Here is a 22,198-nt window from a genome sequence, read left to right on the forward strand (position 1 = left end):
CCACATTTCGAAAGCTTCTATTCTCTTCTTGTCCAAACTATTTATCGTCCATGTTTCACTTCCATACATGGCCACACTCCATACAAATACTTTCAGAAATGATTTCCTGACACTTAAATCTATACTCAATGTTAAGAAATTTCTACTCTTTAGAAATGCTTTCCTTGCCATTGCCAGTGAACATTTTATATTCTCTCTACTTCGACCATCGTCAGTTATTTTGCTCCCCAAATAGCAAAACTCCTTTACTACTTTAAGTGTCTCATTTCCTAATCTAAGTCCCTTGGCATCACCCGATTTAATTCAATTACATTCCATTATCCTTGTTTTGCTTTTGTTGATGTTCATCTTATATCCTCCTTTCAAGACACTGTCCTTTCCATTCAACTGCTCTTCCAGGTCCTTTGAAGTCTCTGACAGAATTGCAATGTCATCGGCAAACCTCAAAATTTTAATTTCTTCTGCATGGATTTTAATTCCTACTCCAAATTTTTTTTTTGTTTCCTTCACTTCTTGCTCAATATACAGATTGAATAACCTCGGGGATAGGCTTCAACCCTGTCTCATTCCCTTCCCAACCACTGCTTCCCTTTCATGGCCGTCGACTCTTATAACTGCCATCTGGTTTCTGTACAAATTGTAAATAGCCTTTCACTCCCTGTATTTGACCCCTGCCACCTTCAGAATTTGAAAGAGAATATTCCAGTCAACACTGTCAAAAGCTTTCTCTAAGTCTACAAATGCTAGAAGTGTAGGTTTGCCTTTCCTTAATTTATTTTCTAAGATAAGTCATAGGGTCAGTATTGCCTCACATGTTCCAACATTTCTATGGAATCCAAACTGATCTTCCCCGAGGTTGGCTTCTACCAGTTTTTCCATTCGTCTGTAAAGAATTCGTGTTAGTATTTTGCAGCTGTGACTTATTAAACTGATAGCTCGGTAATTTTCACATCTGTCAACCAACAAATATGGAGAGCACATAAAAAGAATGAATAAAATAAGAACAAGAGTTTAATATGAAGGATAGAGGCTGGTCTGTATCTTCACTTGAACAATACACTCAGGTTAATATGCTAAAACATTGAAAATTCAGCTCAATGTAGCATCCAATAATGTGAATGTTGATAAAAAATGTTTTTCTGACTGTTCAATGTTTTTAGCTCAGTAATTAAATGCAGTGTCATACGCTTGTATTGATCTTGTCTTGCTGCTAGTTGTATGCATATTATGATTGTATGTGGATTTAACCCTACTGTGTCTCTTCTGCCCACAGTTGAGAGGAGCTGCTACACAACTACCCATCAGAGACTTTCCTATTTTGTGAACCCACCTGTAGTCCAGCAGCATTGCACATATCAAGTTGATGTTATGAGTCGGGATGTTTGTCAGATAAGGTAATAATGAGACATTTTGTTCATAAATTACACTCCTTTTGTAGATAATGGATAATGTCACAGTTTTTTTTTTTTTTTTTTTTTTTTTTTTTTTTTTTTTTTTTTTTTTTTTAAATTCACTTCATTGTATGTATCCCTACAGAATTTGTGTTCTTGACTTATATTCTACTTTTCTTCTTTTGTTTTGTCTCACACCATTCCTTAGCTTCTTCTCCACATTGTCCCTTTACTTTTCTTTCATCTCCTTTTTAACCCTCAATCACACACTTTTTTATATGTGACTGACCGCTTCACCCGGTGTGTTTCATTTTAACTCTATTTGCTGCAACTTTTACTCTGTTCCAACCTTAAAGGGGGAAATACAAAATACTACTGACAGATACTTACAAAAGTACAAACAATATCCTAGCTTTCAAGACATACCTGTTGTGAGGATGGTGAAAAGTCTTTTAACCTCACCATAGATGGCTCTCAATGTCCTACCTCTCTGTTCTGACCTTTCTTGGTTTATTCCTCTTTCTGGCGTAATAAAAGAAGGAACAGTTTGTAGTTTTACATACACTTATTGGCAGTACTTAGAATTTGGCATCCTGAAGGTGAGCCATTCTGTCTCCATGTAATTTTATAAGTACAGCTAGTTTTTATTTTTAGTTGTTTTGGTTCTTTCTACATGCACTTTCTATTTGTTATCTTTTGGAAAAGTATGTGAGCCCTAGATTGCTAAAACCTCATTAAATTTACTAATTTCACTAGGGTATAAAACATTACATTTTGTACTTAATTCGATGTGCAACATACCATTGGAGATCTAATAATTGTAATTAATTAATGCATAACCTATGACTTCTTTTGAATAAAATGTGGAGTAGTAAACTTTAAGATGGTTCAGTAGCCATATAACATCCCACGCTAGTGTTCTAAGGTTAAGGACAAACATGTTGTTGTTTTTGTTGTTGTTGTTGTTGTCAAAAAAGTTAAATTTTTCTATTTGATTCTGTGTAGGTAGAACATAGTTAATGATCACTTGCACTGGCAGTGATGCAGTTGAACAAATAGACAGTTCCTATGGTTGATGGCAAGGAGTTCACAATGTGAGTGGCTAACCAGAAACAAGGTCTAGAAGGTAGTGAAAGTCGTCATAGAGGTGCACAAAACAGTCCAGGGAGTGACCTGAATCAAAAAAACACAAATGAAGGCATGACCAGTCAGTCTACTGTCTTAATGATGCGTATCAAAGTTTTCAGAAACCAATGAGGAACTGAGGGAAAAGTGTGTGGCCAAGGTATTTACTGGGGCTCCTGCATCAGTGGACAGGCTGATGTGACATGCCTAAGGTGTCGCCACACATAGAAGAAAGCTACAGTTATGCCATGATGTCTGAGTACCTCTGACTTTTCTTCCAAACTGATACTCAATTGGGGTGAGGAATCAGAATGAATACTGGATACCAAATCCCTCCCTCTCTTAATTACTATATGGTAATTAAGTCAGTGTTTACTTCATTGAGGGAAGGGAGAGAGTGGTACTGAAATACCCACCAAAGGCTCCTGCAGCATTTTCTCATTGTGACCAAGCAGGTCAGATATTGCTACTGGGTGTGGAACTACTGGCCTGTTGACAATTTCTGGGGTATTGCTTGGTACTGCCTGTAGTGATAAGCTGCCGGTAGTGGTCCTAATTGGGACAATAATTTGGCCTCCATGATCACCTCAGTCTGGGTATGCTCAACATCCACTGATTGTTTAGTGAGGGATCAGAAGTGGTTTAGGAGGTGGAAATGGTTTCACCTTCATTGGCTCCCATTGTTGATCATAGTCAAACCTCTGTTGGTGCCTAAAATAAGGGCAAAGGCTGTAGGAGTGTGGGACACCATGCCTGGCCATCTGTGAGGGGAGGGACTGGAGGGGGGTTTGAGGGGGGGGGGCATTAACACACTACACCTCTTTGCAGCTTTAGCCATTTTCCGTATCTGACTATTTGCTCCCAATTGGCCATAACCTCAAATGTTTGACATTCCCTATCACCACCACTGCCACCTTGGGTCCACCATGTCTGCTCTTCTGGCCATTGTCAGCTTTTGTGACCAGAGCTGCTACTTCTCCATCAAGCAGCTTGTTATCACAAGAGCTGAGTGCACCCTACTTGCTAACAGCACTTGGCAGACCCAGACAGTTACCCATCCAAGGCCGACCATTTAACTTTGGAGACTGACAGCAGGAACCAGTGTGACCACTGTGGCAAGGCCCTTGGTTTGAATATTAATGGTAGATACAAAATTGGCATGTATTATAATACACATGTTTAGGCTTGTTTATTATTACCATGGACTTTGCCCACTGGCTAAATGATACTGTTGCTATTGCTCCTATACTGTCTAGTTCCACTTGATTGTGTATGGAGATAGACAATGGACATTGCTCTACAAAACTTAGGCACTGATGACTGCTTACAAGATATGTGAGCTTAGCTTGAAACCACATCGCAGAATGTAATATAGGTTCAAACAGTTACTTATATTGTGCCCCTAACATATCAAGTTCTTTGACTGCAATGGTCAAAATTAGATTTTCTTTGCCTTGATTTTGGAAACAAAAAGCACAAAAGCTTCTAAGCCAAAAATGTTAGATGTGTTTTCTAATTACAGAGTTAGTTGTCTAATTACATTTTTATATGAGGTTCATTCAAATGAAAGCTGGTCAGTGCATCTACCTTTGCCTTAAATGTAAGGTGGCACCACGTAACTGTGGGTATGGTGTCGCCATCTATTGGTAGAGGGACTGATGCATGCACACTGTTTCATGTTGCATAGCGCCGGTGTGGTTTCATGGCAAAGGAAAAATGGTCACACAAGGTATCGTCCACTACCCAAATATGCAGACGAGTAAGCAGGAACAACGAGGAGTGATTCGATTTTTGGCGGCAGAGGGAGTTGGAGGCCATGAAATGTATTGAGGGATGAAGGCTGTGTACAGTGAATACAGTCTGAGTCATTCAAGTGTTGTGGAATGGTGCAAATGATTCATTGAGGGGCACAGGTCACTGGAAGATGATGCTCATCCTGGATAGGCTCATCATATCATCACACCAGAAATGGTTGCAGAAGTGAATGCTTTAGTCTTGGACAACTGCAGAATCACTGTGGACGAGATCCATTGGTTACTGGGTATTAGCATGGGCACTACCCATACCATAATGCATCAACACTTGAATTTTTGAAAAATCTGTGCACATTGGTTCCCCAGCAACTGACTGCCAAACAGTGCAATACTCGAATGGCACTATCTTTAAGTAATCTGCAACATTATCATGAGGAGAATATGGCTTTCTGTCACATATTGTCACAGGTGATGATGATACATGGTGTTACCATTTTGAACTGGAAAGCAAGCATCACAGCAAGCAGTGGAAACATGCAGCTTCACCACCTCCAAAAAATCAAAGGCCATGCACACCAATTCTGGTAAGGTCATGATGTCCTTCTTTTTTGACCACAAGGGCCTACTGCTGGTCGAGTTCCTGGAATAGGGAACCACCATCAATGCCCAGCGTTATCAAGCCACTTTACAGAACCTTAGATGAGCCATTAAGTCAAAACACCAAGGCATGCTGTCCAATGGCATTATCTTCCTGCATGATAATGCGTGCCCACACATGGCCAATGCAGTGAAGATGACATTGCAGCAATTTTGGTGGGAAATGCTGGAACATCCTCCATACAGTCCTGACCTATCATCATGTGACTTTCAAGTGTTTGGTCCTCTAAAACAAGCTATTCATGGACATCGATTCGCAACGGATTATGAAGTATCTGACTGGGTCCAGGCCTGGATCTGACAGCAGCCTACTAGCTTCTTCAAGGATGGAATGACCGGCTAATATTGCAATGGGATAAATGTGCCAACAGTTTTGGTGACTCTTTTTGAGTATGTGTGTATAACTACATTTTTGAGTTAATAAAATTGTTGCCATTACTTTACTTTAGTGACGGGGTTTCATTTGAATGCCCCTTATGCTTAACTTGGACTATGATCTGACTTCACAACAGGATTGACTGTACCACTCTGCACTGAAGATACTGAAGCTGTAGTGATCTGATGCTATGGTACATGTCTACATTAATCAGAAACAAGATATTATCTGTGTTCATCTGAAATTCTCTCATTGACCCTTAATTTACAGTTGTGATATGAACTTGAGTACTCTGTCTGCTGCTGCTGCTATTGTCACTGGAAAGGTTATCATGGACCCCCTCTACTACAATGCAAGGTTATTTCCATAAAGACACCGTTACGGTGTGGCTAATGAATGTAAAGTACTTTGTAGAGATGATCATGATGTCCCTTACCTTGATGCTGCTGAATATCTGTTGTATATGTGGTTTCATTGTCTAGGCAATGATTGATTCCTTTGCTGCTCTGGATGAAAAAGGTGCGGGTTTTTACTGTCACCAGACCACCTAAATCATGAAGCAGGATTCCACGGTTTTTTGTTTATAAAAAAACACATATTTATTGCCAGAACTTAAAAACAACTGCTCTTGACCATGGCCAAAAAACAAGTGGCCAAAATCACATTGCTGACCAAAGATCACAGAGTCATAGCGACAAAGAACTTACAATTTCTGTATCAATTATTGATACTGCGTTTTTAAGTTACATGAGATATTAAACAGCATAAAGGATAGTTCAGTGACAGTAATAATAGTAATAATAATAATAATAATAATAATAATAGTGTGATTACTTGGTTCAGGACAGAACTAAAGAAGCCTCGGACAAGCGCCGTCATGGTCGGGGACGACACTTGAGCCCTATGCCCGCCCACAATGGTAACGACACTGCTAGCCAACTGGAAAATGATTTAAATCCAAATAGAGGTGTTTTGCAGGATATGCTTCCTACAACCACCCTAGAAGGAAAACAAAGACAGAGGATGAGATGGTCAGATGAAGTTAATCGACACCTCATGTTCTGTTATTACCAAGCAACAAACCTAGGAACCAACACAACTGGATACAGGTCACAAGTATACACAACATTTATTACCAGATACGCGGAATTAAAATTTTTAACAGAACAACAACTAGCTGATCAATCTGTGTAATAATAAAAAATAACAGGATACCCCAGTCAGAATTAGAAAACATCAAACAACAAGTACAACAAATACTGGAACAAAATAATGTGCAATCAGAAGAAGAAGAAAATACAGTAATGGACTCAAACATCCCAGAGCAAACAAACAAAGACCAACACGCATCAATTAAACAATCAGAGGAAAACGAAATCTTAAGACAGCCACCAGAACAAGCACAAATAGAACACGAAGAGACACACATGTTAGATATAGAAGAGAAATTTCAGCTGACATATATAGAATACAAAGACACAAATACAGACATTAGACCATTCTTGCATAGACTGCCAAATAACCCACAAGTCGAAACAACAATAAAAACTATCAACACAATCATACACAACAAAATAAATGAAAATACAACTATGGAAGAGTTACAACTACTTGTTTATATAGGAGCACTCACTACACTAAATATACACACTAGGCAGAGATCAGAACAAACCAACACACAGAAGAAACCCACAAAACCAGCATGGCAACACAGGCTACAGATCAGAATAGAAAAACTGAGAAAAAACATTTGACAGCTAACACAATTTATAAGAAATGAAATATCCGACAAAAAACGAAAAAGGTTAGGTAAAATCTCACAACAAGAAGCAATAGAGCAATTAGATGAAAAGAAGCAGAAATTACAAGCATTGGCCAAACGACTTAGAAGATACAAAAAAAAGTGAAAATAGAAGGAAACAAAACCAAACATTCAGCACAAACCAAAAGAGATTTTACCAAACAATAGATAACACACACATTAAAATAGACAATCCACCAAACATAACAGACATGGAACACTTCTGGAGCAACATATGGTCAAACCCGGTACAACATAACAGGCATGCACGGTGGATACAAGCAGAAACAGACTCATACAAGATGATACCACAAATGCCTGAAGTGATAATTTTGCAACATGAAGTCACCCGAGCAATTAATTCTACACACAATTGGAAAGCCCCTGGAAATGATAAAATAGCAAATTACTGGCTAAAGAAGTACACCTCAACACATTCACATCTCACTAAATTATTTAACAGTTACATTGCAGACCCATACACATTCCCTGATACACTTGCACATGGAATAACCTATCTGAAACCTAAAGATCAAGCAGACACAGCAAACCCAGCTAAATATCGCCCCATAACATGCCTACCAACAATCTACAAAATATTAACTTCAGTCATTACACAGAAATTAATGACACATACAACACAGAACAAAATTATAAATGAAGAACAAAAAGGCTGCTGCAAAGGAGCACGAGGATGTAAAGAGCAACTGATAATAGATACAGAGGTGACATATCAAGATAAAACTAAACAAAGGTCGCTACACTACGCATACATTGATTACCAAAAAGCCTTTGATAGTGTACCCCACTCATGGTTACTACAGATATTGCAAATATACAAAGTAGATCCTAAATTGATACAGTTTCTAAACATAGTAATGAAAAACTGGAAAACCACACTTAATATCCAAACAAATTCAGATAACATCACATCACAGCCAATACAGATTAAGCGTGGAATATACCAAGGAGACTCATTAAGTCCTTTCTGGTTCTGTCTTGCTCTGAACCCACTATCCAACATGCTAAATAATACAAATTATGGATACAATATTACTGGAACATACCCACACAAAATCACACATTTGCTATACATGGATGATCTAAAACTACTGGCAGCAACAAATCAACAACTCAACCAATTACTAAAGATAACAGAAGTATTCAGCAATGATATAAAAATGGCTTTTGGAACAGACAAATGTAAGAAAAATAGCATAGTCAAGGGAAAACTCACTAAACAGGAAGATTACATATTGGATAACCACAGCGATTGCATAGAAGCGATGGAAAAAACAGATGCCTATAAATATTTAGGATACAGACAAAAAATAGGAATAGATAATACAAATATTAAAGAAGAACTAAAAGAAAAATATAGACAAAGACTAACAAAAATACTGAAAACAGAATTGACAGCAAGAAAAAAGACAAAAGCTATAAATACTTATGCTATACCAGTATTGACCTACTCATTTGTAATAGTGAAATGGAGTGACACAGACCTAGAAGCACTCAATACACTTACACGATCACAATGCCACAAATATAGAATACATCACATACATTCTGCAATAGAAAGATTCACATTAAGCAGAAAGGAAGGTGGAAGGGGATTTATAGATATAAAAAACCTACATTATGGACAGGTAGACAATTTAAGAAAATTCTTTCTAGAACGAGCAGAAACTAGCAAAATACACAAAGCAATCACTCATATAAATACATCGGCTACACCATTGCAATTTCATAACCACTTCTACAACCCTTTAGATCACATAACATCAACAGATACGAAGAAAGTAAATTGGAAAAAGAAAACACTACATGGCAAGCACCTGTATCATCTAACACAGCCACACATAGATCAAGAGGCATCCAACACATGGCTAAGAAAAGGCAATATATACAGTGAGACGGAAGGATTCATGATTGCAATACAGGATCAAACAATAAACACCAGATATTACAGCAAGCATATTATTAAAGATCCCAATACCACAACAGATAAATGCAGACTTTGCAAACAACAAATAGAAACAGTAGATCACATCACAAGTGGATGTACAATACTAGCAAATACAGAGTACCACAGAAGACATGACAATGTAGCAAAAATAATACATCAACAACTTGCCATACAACATAAACTAATAAAACAACACGTTCCCACATACAAGTACACACCACAAAATGTACTGGAGAATGATGAATACAAATTATACTGGAACAGAACGATTATAACAGATAAAACAACACCACATAACAAACCTGACATCATACTCACCAATAAAAAGAAGAAATTAACACAATTAATTGAAATATCCATACCCAACACAACAAATATACAGAAGAAAACAGGAGAAAAAATTGAAAAATACATCCAACTGGCTGAGGAAGTCAAGGACATGTGGCATCAGGATAAAGTTGCCATTATACCAATTATACTATCAACTACAGGAGTCATACCACACAATATCCATCAGTACATCAACGCAATACACTACATCCAAACATATATATACAACTACAAAAATCTGTAATTATTGATACATGTTCAATGACCCGAAAGTTCCTAAATGCAATATAACATATACCGTACAGTTAAAAGGAAGTCACGCTTGATCAAGGTCCGCGTCACTGTCCATTTTTGACAAGACATAACATCTGAGAATAGAAAGAAATAATAATAATAATAGTAATAGTAATATTTATAATAATAATAACATGTACATATAATTAATGCAAGTCAAATTTTTAGAAATATTAGAAGTCATAATTTAAATATATACACTTTCAAATTTGCATTGATTACAACACCCACCCTAACATCATACTAAGTAAATGCTTTTCAAAACAACTTTAGTTTAGTTATAACAAAATGGGCTCTTTTTGTCAGTTCCATTACAATAGCCCCCAAGAATTTTGTAAGTATGAACATGCAAACAAAATTCTGAAACCAAAATAATGGAACTGCCAAGAATATGATTTTAAATAAATTAAAATTTTTAATATAACTGTTTTCTTTGAATTTTGCTAACTTTCCGCCCACAGCAATTGGCATGACATTAGGTTTAACATACAATTGTTAATTTTAAGGTGAATGAAATACAAAAGAAAATTTACAGATTTCACTTTTATGAGTCTATAACATCGTAGCACATCACATTAAACCATTAAAATGTTGTAACGTTTGACTATTGGTTTGTTTTTGACCACTTTACTCGCTACTCACAGTAATGTCCCACTTTGTCCATATGCACTTAGCTGACCTCCCTTAATAGGTTTGATTTCAGCTTGTACTGAAGCAAGACCATATCTACAGCGTAGCTGTTTGTATTGCTTCATTGATTATAATGCCCTGTTATCCAAAAATAAAATACAGAGATCACCTTTTGGTTACATAATGTTTGTTTGTAAGTACATGGTTAGGATAGATATTTATCCTTTTGGTAATGTTTATCAAATGGGAGAGGTTTACAGGATCTGTCTGAGCAAAGGTAGGGACTGGTCCAAAAAGGATCCTGTAAGTAAAAATAAATTCAATAAACTTGTAATACAAATGCATTAACATGTTGGGTGTAAGATGTCTTACTGCAGACTATGACACTTACACCAAGACTAAACAAAAAATTAAATTGTTTTCAAAAGCAAAGCTACAGTCAGTCTGTTACAAGGGCTCATATTCACAGTAAAAGTGCAACGGTAGAGTCATGGTTGTTTGAAAGTTTTAGGATGATATATATACATCAAAATTAGAAAAATATTGCTGCCTGTGCTTTGCAGTGTTTGAGAAACAAATATACAGTAGTTCATGTTGTTTACTTAAAATGATTCTCCCCCTTGTTTAGTTGGACACTTCAATAACTTAAGTGTGTAGTATTTAAGACTCTGCCTTTAAGATTAAAAAAATTTAAAAAACTGTTAATTGTTGTAAGACAGATTTAGCACTGATTAGTGGTTTATGTTTTAAATGAGGTCTCAACAACCGTGGTGTGAGAATGTTACAAAAGCTAAAATTACACACTTTATCAAATAGCATTCAAATTGAATAGACATATAGAAATATCAAGAACTAACATGATGAGCATATTACATGTAAAAAAATTCATTGCAAACACTTCATATAGCAAATACATTTTAAAGAAGTAATAAACATTTTCAAGTATACAAAATGATATCATAAAATCAGTGAATTTTTATACACAACACTTCATAATTTCCAGTGAAAAACTTTTGTTGAGTCACCCTTTAACTTTCTCAGAATAGTTTTTCCCCTTTTGCTTATACAATTTCAATGAAACAATATTCCTTAGCCTGAGAACTTTACTGGATTTAGGATATACCAACCGGTATGCATTAGGGTATGGATTCTCAACAATCTTGAATGGACCAGCGTAGATATCAAAGAATTTCTTTATTTCAGAAGTTAAAATTTTTGATTTCTCATGTGATTTTACGAAAACATAATCTCCAACTTTAAACTTGGTTGCTTTGATCTTGCTATCATGTCATCTTTTTCTAATCTCCCCCTGTTTTATCATGGTTTCTTTGATTGTGGTTTCACATTCACGCATAGTCATCATTGTGCATGGTGGAAATTCTACGAGTTCATTGATAATGTTGTCTGGTTTTAGATGAAACATAATTTCATAAGGTGAAAATCCTGTGGAAGTATGTTGCAGGCTGTTCATGACATCTTCAAAGTCTAGTACACGGTCATACCATGTAGGATGTGTATGACTGCAATATGTATGACATAAATGACCAATCTCGTGCATATATCTCTCAGCTGGGTTTGATAACAGATTATATATAGATATTTGAACATGTTTGATCCCCGATTTATCAATAAAGGATTTCCAAACTTTTGACAAAAACTGTGAACCATTATCCAAGATCACTTTTGATTTCCTGATGTTTAAGAAATCATCTTTTTCTACTATTGTAACTATCTCTTTACCTTGCCTGACAGGAAACAACTTGATTAGTTTAGAAAATACATCTACCATGGTAAAAATGTAGCTGTGGCCACTCCTATTTCTTGGAAGGGGTGCATAGGAATCAACAGCGACTAAGTCTAGAGGTTGTGCAGGAGTAATGTTTTGCATTTCACCTTGAGATTTTCTGTTACTTACTTTGACTCATTGGCGCTTATCACAAGTTGACAATTTTTTCCTAGCTTTCTTGGCCGTTATTTTCTTGTAATTTCTGCATACATTTCTGAATGCCACAATGATCATAGCTCTCATGTGTATACCTAATTAACCTCTCAGCTTCATCTTCAGGTAAGCATAGTTTCCAATTATCTGAGTATTCATCAGTTCTCCTAAATAGAGTACCCTTAAATACCTTATAGTACTTGTCTAATTTTTCATAGCTCCTTTTCCCTACACAGCTCTTTATTAATTTCCAATTTGTATCATGGTTCTGGTTCCTCTTGATTTTATCACACAATGATCTAACAACTTTTTCATCTGTGACCCCTTTAATATACCTCATTTTAAACTGTTTTTCTTCATTCTGATATAAAATTTCTTTTTCTTCTCCTACTGGTAGCCTTGATAGAGCATCTGCAACTATGTTGTCATTGCCTTAAATATACTTAATTTCAAAATTGAATTGTTGTAAATACAATGCCCATCTTGTAAGCCTATCATGATAGAGCTTGCATTCCTGTAAATAGCATAAGGCTTTCTGATCATAGTAAACTATTACCTTATGTCCGAGTAAATAGGTCCTGAATTTTGAAAATGATCACTGTATGGCTAATAACTCTTTTTCTGTGACTGTATAGTTTTTTTCGTGCTTCAACAACATTTTGCTTGCAAATGCAACTATAGAATGGACTATCTCTCCATTGACTTCTTTTCCTTGGAATAATTCAGCACCTAGCCCATAATCATTACTATCAGTATGTAAAGAGAAAGGCAAATTAAAATCTGGTCTGTGTAACAGCTTCTGGTTATTCAGTTCTTTTTTTATTTTGTCATAAGCGTCTTGACATTCTTTACTCCATATCCAAACAATATCCTTCTTTAATAAGTTACTTAGATATTGTGTATTTAAGCTTTGTTTACTTACAAATTTTGTGTAGAATCCACATAGCCCATAAAATGATTTCAGCTGTTTTATGTTACAGGGTATAGGACACTCTGAGATAGCTTTAATTTTGTCTGGATCTGCCAAAATTCCTTTTACTGTTATGACATATCCCAAAAATTTTAACTCAGGTACTGCAAATTTGCACTTTTCTAGTTTTAGTGTCATTCCTCTTCTTCTAAGTTTCTCACACACCTGTCTTAAAAGCCCAACATGATTATTCCAATCTTGTCCAATCACTAAAATGTCATCTACATAAATCACTAATTTGGATACAAGTACCTGCCCAAACACATGGTCTAAAGCTCTAATGAATTCCGCTACCGATGAGTTCAATCCGAAAGGGACTACATAATACTGATAGCAATGACCATTGTATAGAAAAGTGGTGTATTTCCTAGAGTTGGGTGCCAGAGGTGCATGATGAAAGCCTGAGGTTAAGTCTAGACTTGACATTAATTTTATATCCTTGAAACAGCTCATCAATGTTTTCAGGGTGGTCTGTTTCCCTGTATAAGATCTTGTTTAAAGGCCTGGAGACTAGAACTATTCACACTCCCCTATCTCTCTTTGACACAACTACCAGCAGGTTATTATGAGTGCTGATATTCCTTTCAATAATGCCACAACTTCCATCTTATGTAATTGTTTCTCAACCACTGTAATTTTGCAATGGGCACACCATACAGTTTTATGAAAAATGGATCATGTCGTCTCACTATCAAAGTACATTGGTAACCTCTAACTTTTCCTGGATTGCTGTTAAAGACATCACTGTATTCCCATAACAAAGACTCTGGTTCCCGTTTTTGCCCACCGTTTAGACCACTAGCTTCTGAAACCTTAGTGTTTACAAGTGTTTTGAAATCTACTTCACTTGAGTCTAGCTCTGGTATGTCTTTGTCAACATATCTTTTTTCATTTACAACATTTATAGTATTAAATTTATCGTTACACAAAACTGTATTTGATCTGACAAACTTGGTGGAGATGCACTCCCCATTAGGTGTTGTCATGGTAAGTTTTTGTCCTCCCCAGTCAAATCTTGCATCTACACTTCTAATCCACAACATCACAAGAATACAGTCCTCACTGAGTCCTGGTGTAACAAGGCAACCATGCCTAAAGGTGAGTCCCTCAATTGTAAAAGACAACAAAGTTTGACCTTTGACTGTTTTACTATGTTTTCCTGGAGCACCTCTTATTTTCTCCACAATGACTGGTATCTCAATGTAGCCATTCTCGCACTTCAGCTTTTTGCCTAGTATTTCAGATATTTCTGATACTTAACTTCCTGTGTATATAAGGTATGTGCCTTCCCAGGTGCCAAATTTTACTGTAATAAATGGACTACATATGTCATAACCTTCTTCGGACTGAACATATTCATACAACAAATCATTTTAATTTCACTAAAACAATGACTTCCTGAATTACAATTACCTATATTACTGTCATCTTTATTACCTACTGTCATTACATTAACATACACTTCATTAACACTATCACTTGCACTGGTAATTTCATTAATCCAAACATTTTCATCAATATAACATTTTTCGCCACCACTAAGGTACTTGTCCTTCAGTTGTTCAACAATGATATCTTTAGTATTTTGCCACCAATCGGGATATGAAATTTGACACACATTAAGAAACATTTTCTAAAATTACTATCATTTCTAATTGCATCACTATTTGGCCACATATTATAAAGAAATAATTCACCTTTGTTCATTGCAAATGGTTGCCTACTTGCACAGTCAGTTATACTATTCAGATAATATTTATCATCTGCACATGTTTCTTCATAAGGTGCTGGATTACAGAGCCTATTGGTTGTGACAGTGACACTAACATCACATAAATTGTTAACAACATCCTTGGGTATATCTACAACATGCATAATATCATTTTCTGTCACAACACCTAATGCTTCTCCATTTCCTCTTTCAAACAAATAAAATATTTCTCACCATCATCATGAACTATTAAATCTTCATTTTCCCAAATATTACAATCATCAACCTCTCTCTCCGGAAAACTTACAATGTTGCTTTCACGCCCAAATGTATTTAATTCTTTGCTCATTAAATCAGTGTCAATAATTTACTCACCTGGTTCCCTCATCAATGCTTCAATTCCTAAATCATGTAAATTATTAACCTGCTGGTCCTCTGACAAACTACAAGTTTCTACCCATTCATGAAATTCAACTAAGTCAATTACTTCCTCTGGCTTTTTATTACAACCAGTGTGTTCATTCCTCTTACATGCATTTTTAGTGTTAGGTGAGGAACAAGTGTCATTCTTAACAGATACTGTGTTTACAGGGCAGCACACATTCGTAAGATAACTGCTCATTACTTCAGATGTGTCTTTTGGTACAGTGTAGTCACTGTTATTGGTCCAATTATTATCTATGCTTTTCGCCCCTACCTTGTGGACTGACAATGGAGCACATGCTAGTTTTTTACTTCATAACTTCCCATAGCTTTCTGACAGGTCAATGGAGGCATCCAATCCCACTCGTCAGCTTTGAATCATGATGTGAGGGTGTGGTGATGTGTGACGTCACAACAGCACAGAATTTAGTTTATGAGTTGGTTGTATTTGTAGATGTTGTCTTGTTGCGGCATGGAGTTTAGTTTGAGTTTGTTGTGTGTGTAGATGTCATCTTGTGGTTAGTGGTGTCCTCTGGTGGTGTGTATATGGTCCATGTGTTATGTGGTGTATTGGGTTCATTTGAGGGTCGTTGGTCACAGTGTGAATTAATTTGTATTGACTGTGATTGAAGAATGGAAATTGGTTTCAGTGACTTCCCAAATTTTTTTTTTTTTTTTTTTTTTTTTTTTTTTTTTTTTTTTTTTTTTTTTTTTTTTTTTTTGCGGTATTGATTGGGGTCATTGGTTTGCTATTAGTCATGCGGTAAGGCATTTAATATATTTTGTGGATTCTTTTTTTTAGGTATAGATATGACAGTGAAATTTAACAGTTCGCAGTTGCATGCTGAAATGGGGGAGGACATGATGTCCCTCATAAATTTTTTGCAGATGTTGGGACTGCTGGCCGAAATAGTCAAGTGCAGTGTCTGTAAAGAGAATATGCGGTTGGCCAGAGTTCTGGAGTCTTGGACCACAGACTTTTACATGTGGCGGTGCCAGAGGGATAATCTTTGGCACTCCATTAGATGCGATACCTGGTTCGAGAAGTCTTGGTTGGCCATGAGAGAGGTTGTTTTGATGACTTATTATTTCTGTTATAGATCCTCCATCAGTTTTTGCACGCATGAGACTGGTGTGAGTGAGAGGTCAGTTTTAGATTGGTTTTCTTTTTGTAGCGAAGTTTGTTCAGAATATGTTAAGTATAGGGGTAAATTGGGTGGGCTGGGGTTCGTGGTCAAGATAGATGAGTTGCAGTTTGGGAAGAGAAAATATGAAAGGGGTAAGTCTCTGGTTGGTTTATGGGTGTGGGGGGCCATTATTTCAGGGGCTGGGTATGCAGAGTGTGTTTTCAGGGTTTTTGAGGGGCGTATGAAGAGGGAAGTGGTGGGGTTAATTGAAGATTATGTAGAAGAGGGGAGTACATTAGTTTCAGATGCTTTTTCATCTTATAGGGAGTTGGGGAAGAGGGGTTATGATATTTTAGTTGTCAATCATAGTTTAGAGTTCAAGAATAATGAGACTGGGGTGTGTACTAATAAAATACGGGGGTTTTGGGGGGTGGTTAAATCAGTATAGGGACGGGTAAGAGGCACTCTTCTAACCTGCAGTTTCATTTGAGTATTGCTGGCAGAAAAGCGTCCCTGGGAAGTATTGCGTTTTTGACATTTTTTTGAGAGCTATTAGTAAAATGTATAGGCCAAGGGTGTTTAGTTGAGGGGGTTTTGTTGTTGTGGTGGTGGGGAGGGAGGGGGGTTGTTGGTAATGTTTGTGGATTTAGGTGGGTTTGGTTTCGTATGGGGGGGGGGGGGGCTTGTTTTATGATTATGTTGCAGAAGATCTGTTTTGTTGCAGTTGTTTTTGAGTTGTAGTGTGTGAACAAGTTTTGTTTATTTTCTGATTTTTATTTGTTGGTGGATATTTGTTTTTGGGTGGAGGGTGAAGTTTTGGGGGGGGGGGGGGGGGGGGGGGGGGGATTTGGTTGGTAGGTTTTGGGTTGCGTTTTTTTTTGTTTGTGTGTGTGTGTGTGGGGCGGGGGCTGTGTTTGAGGCTGTGGCTGTGTTTGACTGGAATGGCTGACCTAGTGTGTAGTGCTGGTATTTTTTCATGGTAAGTAGTAATTTTTTTTGGGTCTATTGTTTGGGAGTTGTGATGATTTATGAGGTTTTTCACGTGTTGTTGGTTTGGTGTTGTTTATTGCAGATGTAGGTGTTTGATGTTTTGGTATCATCACTTGTGGTTGATTTATGTAACTTAAGGCAAGTATCTGATTCCAATTCTTTTAGTTGTAGATGCATTTTGGTATTGTGAGCTGGTTTTGACCCATACGGGTCAAGGAGAGCGTCTGATTCCAATGTGTCATCGTAGCTCTGTGTGGTGTCATCAGTTGTAGTTGACGTATATAGGTCAAGGGAAGATTGAGATTCCAGTGTGTCATGGCTCAATGTCTTTTGGTATTGTCAGTTGTAATTGACCTATAGAGGTCAACAGAAGGGTCCAATTTCAGTTTCTGTTGTTTTTGGTGTTGGTTTTGTGGTGTATAGTTGCGGTCTGATTATAATTTTTGGATGTTGTTGGTTTTTATTTTGTGGTATCGAAAATTGCGGTTGGGCTATGTAGGTGAAGGGAAGTGGCCGATTCCTATGGATAATGTCAGTGTAGTGGAATGTGGGAATTTTGTGTTGTTTTTATGTCATGGACCCAAGATTGCCTGTTCAAAAGTATTCAGTTCAAGACAGTCTACATAGTTTGCCTTATATCTGACAGGAGGTTCAGTTTGGCTCCTGTCACATTATCTGTAAGACTATTGCCTATCTTCGAGTGGTTGTTGAGAATCTTGAGCCTTCTCTTCTTGTACTTTTCTGTCATCTTCAGCTGGTGGCTTGACACTGTGTTCTCCATTTCTGCCTTCAGATTTTTTGGTATTGGTGTCCAAAATAGCTTACGAATGACGTAGATCATCACAATCCTGCTTTGTAACGGTTTTATGGATGGTCAGGATTCCCTCATTGAAATTCACGTTGTGGGATTAGATTATTTTCTTGTTTTCTGGATCAACAAATCTGTACACACCAGATTCTCCCACCTATCCTGCAGGTTAGAAGAGTGCCTCTTACCTGTCCCTATACTGATTTAACCACCCCCCAAAACCCCTGTATTTTATTAGTACACACCCCAGTCTCATTATTCTTGAACTCTAAACTATGATTGACAACTAAAATATCATAACCCCTCTTCCCCAACCCCCTATAAGACGAAAAAGCATCTGAAACTAATGTACTCCCCTCTTCTACATAATCTTCAATTAACCCCACCAATTCCCTCTTCATACGCCCCTCAAAAACCCTGAAAACACACTCTGCATACCCAGCCCCTGAAATAATGGCCCCCCACACCCATAAACCAACCAGAGACTTACCCCTTTCATATTTTCTCTTCCCAACACCCTTGGCCTATACATTTTACTAATAGCTCTCAAAAAAATGTCAAAAACGCAATACTTCCCAGGGACGCTTTTCTGCCAGCAATACTCAAATGAAACTGCAGAGATATCCAGCCATTATCACCTTCTTCTGAAGCATTGAAATTGAGATTGTGATGGGTCAATGGGTCAATCATAGCTCATGTCATGTGATTTTGCCAGCCAATGAAAGCAGACATTAGAGCAGAGAACACAAGATGTAAAAAGTCAACAACAACATCACTATTAAGTAGCACAAGCACACAAGTAGGAAAAATTAATGGTTTAAATTAATATACAAGTGTGGCTACTAGAAAAGCTACACTTTCACATATAATACTGGTCTCGAAGATCAATTAACCACCAGAGAAGCTAAGCTTTCATGTATAAATTTGTCTTTTTTTTTCACTTTAAGATACATCACATAAATGTGACAGTATAATTTTAAATAATGACAAATGTCTGGTCTTCTGGGCTCAAAATTCTTCTAAGTGGCTGCTCCTCAAAGTGTTAAGTTTTAAATGAGAGTCAAACTCTCTTTGATTTAAGAAATTCATCGCACATTTTCATACCCAACATAATTCATCTTGCATAAAAGGAAATTTACACTGAAAGTGACACTTTTCAAACCATCATTTGCAATATTTTCCTACAAGCTATTAGCAACAGGTTCATTTCAGCAGATGCCATTGACCACCAGAAAACAGTCATTGCTGCATGTGTGCAGCTGCAATGATGTAGGAATCCTGTATGTTCATACTTTTAAAGCATTAGGAGATCTTACATTACATCATAAAAGAAACAGGACATCAGATAATACTCCAAGAGCATCATAATTTACTAACCATACTAAAGTATACAATTGTGCGTAAAGTGTACATTTATATGTCCAGATTCACAATGAAATAGGCCCCAACCTGATATTAAGCTTTTCAGTGTTGTTTTCGGGATGTAAAGTTTCTTGGAGTACCTGTACTGTATTATCTCATGTTTGGGTCTTTATTATGGCATAATGCCATATGTGCCAGAAGATGAAAATGTGCACTTCAAATATGGCCAACAGTTGAAACTAGCCAATAGTCTGGAAAGAAACACTTCATTTTAAATAAACTGACTGCCTCAGTGGAAAAGATTAATGACAGCAAAATTTCTTTAACAAACTGATGAAAATGACTTCATCATTCTGCTTGACTGTTAAAAACCCGGAAATAAAATAAAACCAAAAAACTGAAACTAATAATGTATTTCAGCCTTCCATAATTATGTGAATGTGTTTTAATTCAATGGATGGCTTGTGGCCACAGAAATATGTTTTATTTTCATTTGAAGTGAGAACCATAAACGAAGAGGAAACAGAAAAAATCACTAAATGTAAACACTGTGTGCCAGAATTTTGCCGTGTAGCATCTGGCTGCTTGCTACAGTTGATACATCTAACAGCCACACTTCAAGTAGCCTGCCTCTCCTACGTTACCATCCATAACACTGATTCCCACACCTTCTATCCCTCTGCCAGGTGTGCTCCAGAGCTCTGTCCTCTCCCCTCTCTTCTACGTCCTGTACACAGCAGATATGCTCCAACCTACCCCTTTCCAGTCCACCTCCTGCAGTATGCCGATGACACTGCCTTCCTTGCCCCCATTCTTACCCTTCAACTGTCCCAATGCCTTCTTCAGAATCACCTTGACCTTTTTGCCACATGGTGTAACCAGTGGCTCCTAAAAATCAATCCTTCCAAGACACAGGCAATCATCATAGGTTGTACCACTTGCTCCTTCCGGCTCCTTGATTTTTCCCTTACCATCTGCACCTGTCCTGTCCGCCTCTCCCCCACCCTCACCTACCTTGGACTCACCATTGACCATCACCTCACCTGGATCCCTCATCTCCATTCTATCCAATACAAAGCCCACAACTGCCTCTGTCCCTTAAACTCCTCTCTGGCTGGACATGGGGGTTGAACCCCTCTACCATTCTCCACACCTACAAATCCTTGATCCGTCTCATCCTCTGTTATGCTAGTCCCACCTGGATATCTACTCCCACCAAATGCTATAAGTCCCTCCAGAGCCTCGAGCACCATGCACTCTGCCTCTCCTTCCATTTACGCTTCCCGTCCGTCATGCGGATCCTCTATGACCTGATTCCGTTTCCCCATCTGCTCCTTTTCCTCAAACATATTTGAGTCCTCTACCCCCCCCCCCCCCTCCAGACTTGTTTTGATCCAATTCACAATCAATTTGACATTTATATGAACCAGTTTTTTGCCAAGTTTTGAGGTTATTTGTGATTGACACATTCAAATCACATTGGATATTTTACACAAAAAAAGGTTCTGGAAATCTCTTTTTCTTGTTTTATTTCTGTGGAAATGTTACATCCATCATGAGAAATGTTTAGAAACTTATCTACAATGCTCACCTCAAAAGCTTTCATCATACAAATAATGACATAAAACAATTATTCCTTCTTTTTGGGATGTACAGCAGATCATCAATGCGTCAATCTACCCAGCACCCATTTACAAATTTCTTTGGTTTAAACGATCCAGTCCCTTTGCTTGTATGTTATCTCCAAGTGAAATTTCAATGATCTGACATTCACGGATTTCACTGAACCATTGCACCGAAAAGTGACATGCCAATGTCCTGCTGTCAGTAATCCAGACTTTGTTTATATCAGCTTTCAGCATACTCTCACAAATCGCTTTATCATGTAGAACTTTTTTGTGGTATGCACTGCCAGTAACAAGAAATACACATACACTACCTCTATTTTGCTTTTTCTTAGAATGGGAATTGATGGATTGCTTTCTTTCCCACAGGTCCAGCAATTAAATTTTCCTTTCAAATTTGCTTGATTTAGGTTCTTCTTCTTGGCACCCGTGTGCTCTTTGTTCCACTGTTGAGATGAAGTTGCTTCCAGGACATTAGATGCATTCTCCATGTCATTCAATCATTTATCTTCAGAAATGAGCCACTCTTAGACTTCCAGTCATTTCCTGATCCCAGAAACACTGTCCCAGGCTGTAATAGGGCATGGAATTTTGTCATAAGGCTTCCGAGTATCTTGGCCATCTTGAACACAGTTTCACATTCACTCACATACCTGAGTTGACCCACAATGTCATGACTCTTGTGATATGCTGCATCACCAGATCACTCGCATTCATTCAGAACTTGTGGAAATTTTTCATGATTGAGACATAATGTTAAGAAGAATTCTGCTGACAGCAGGTAAAATTGTTGTTTTATTGATGCACAACCAGTTTCACAGTGTAAAACCACATCATTGGGTGCAACAATGTTGAAAGGTTGTAGGTGAACCTATTGCTCCTAGTCAGGACTTACCATTCAGTGAATATTGTCTTT

At 37.4% G+C, this 22,198-nt stretch overlaps 1 protein-coding gene across 1 annotated transcript in view; it reads left to right on the top strand.

Moving 5' to 3' along the window:
• Positions 1–22,198, top strand: part of LOC126162805 (uncharacterized) — a 172,616-nt gene that overhangs the window by 84,583 nt on the left and 65,835 nt on the right. The window contains exon 5 of the mRNA XM_049919545.1: positions 1,274–1,394. Within this exon, the coding sequence (XP_049775502.1) occupies positions 1,274–1,394 (121 nt within the window). The remainder of the gene's footprint in view (positions 1–1,273; positions 1,395–22,198) is intronic.

The sequence above is a fragment of the Schistocerca cancellata genome, chromosome 2 (genome assembly GCF_023864275.1).
Source record: "Schistocerca cancellata isolate TAMUIC-IGC-003103 chromosome 2, iqSchCanc2.1, whole genome shotgun sequence".
Classification (NCBI taxonomy): domain Eukaryota; kingdom Metazoa; phylum Arthropoda; class Insecta; order Orthoptera; family Acrididae; genus Schistocerca; species Schistocerca cancellata.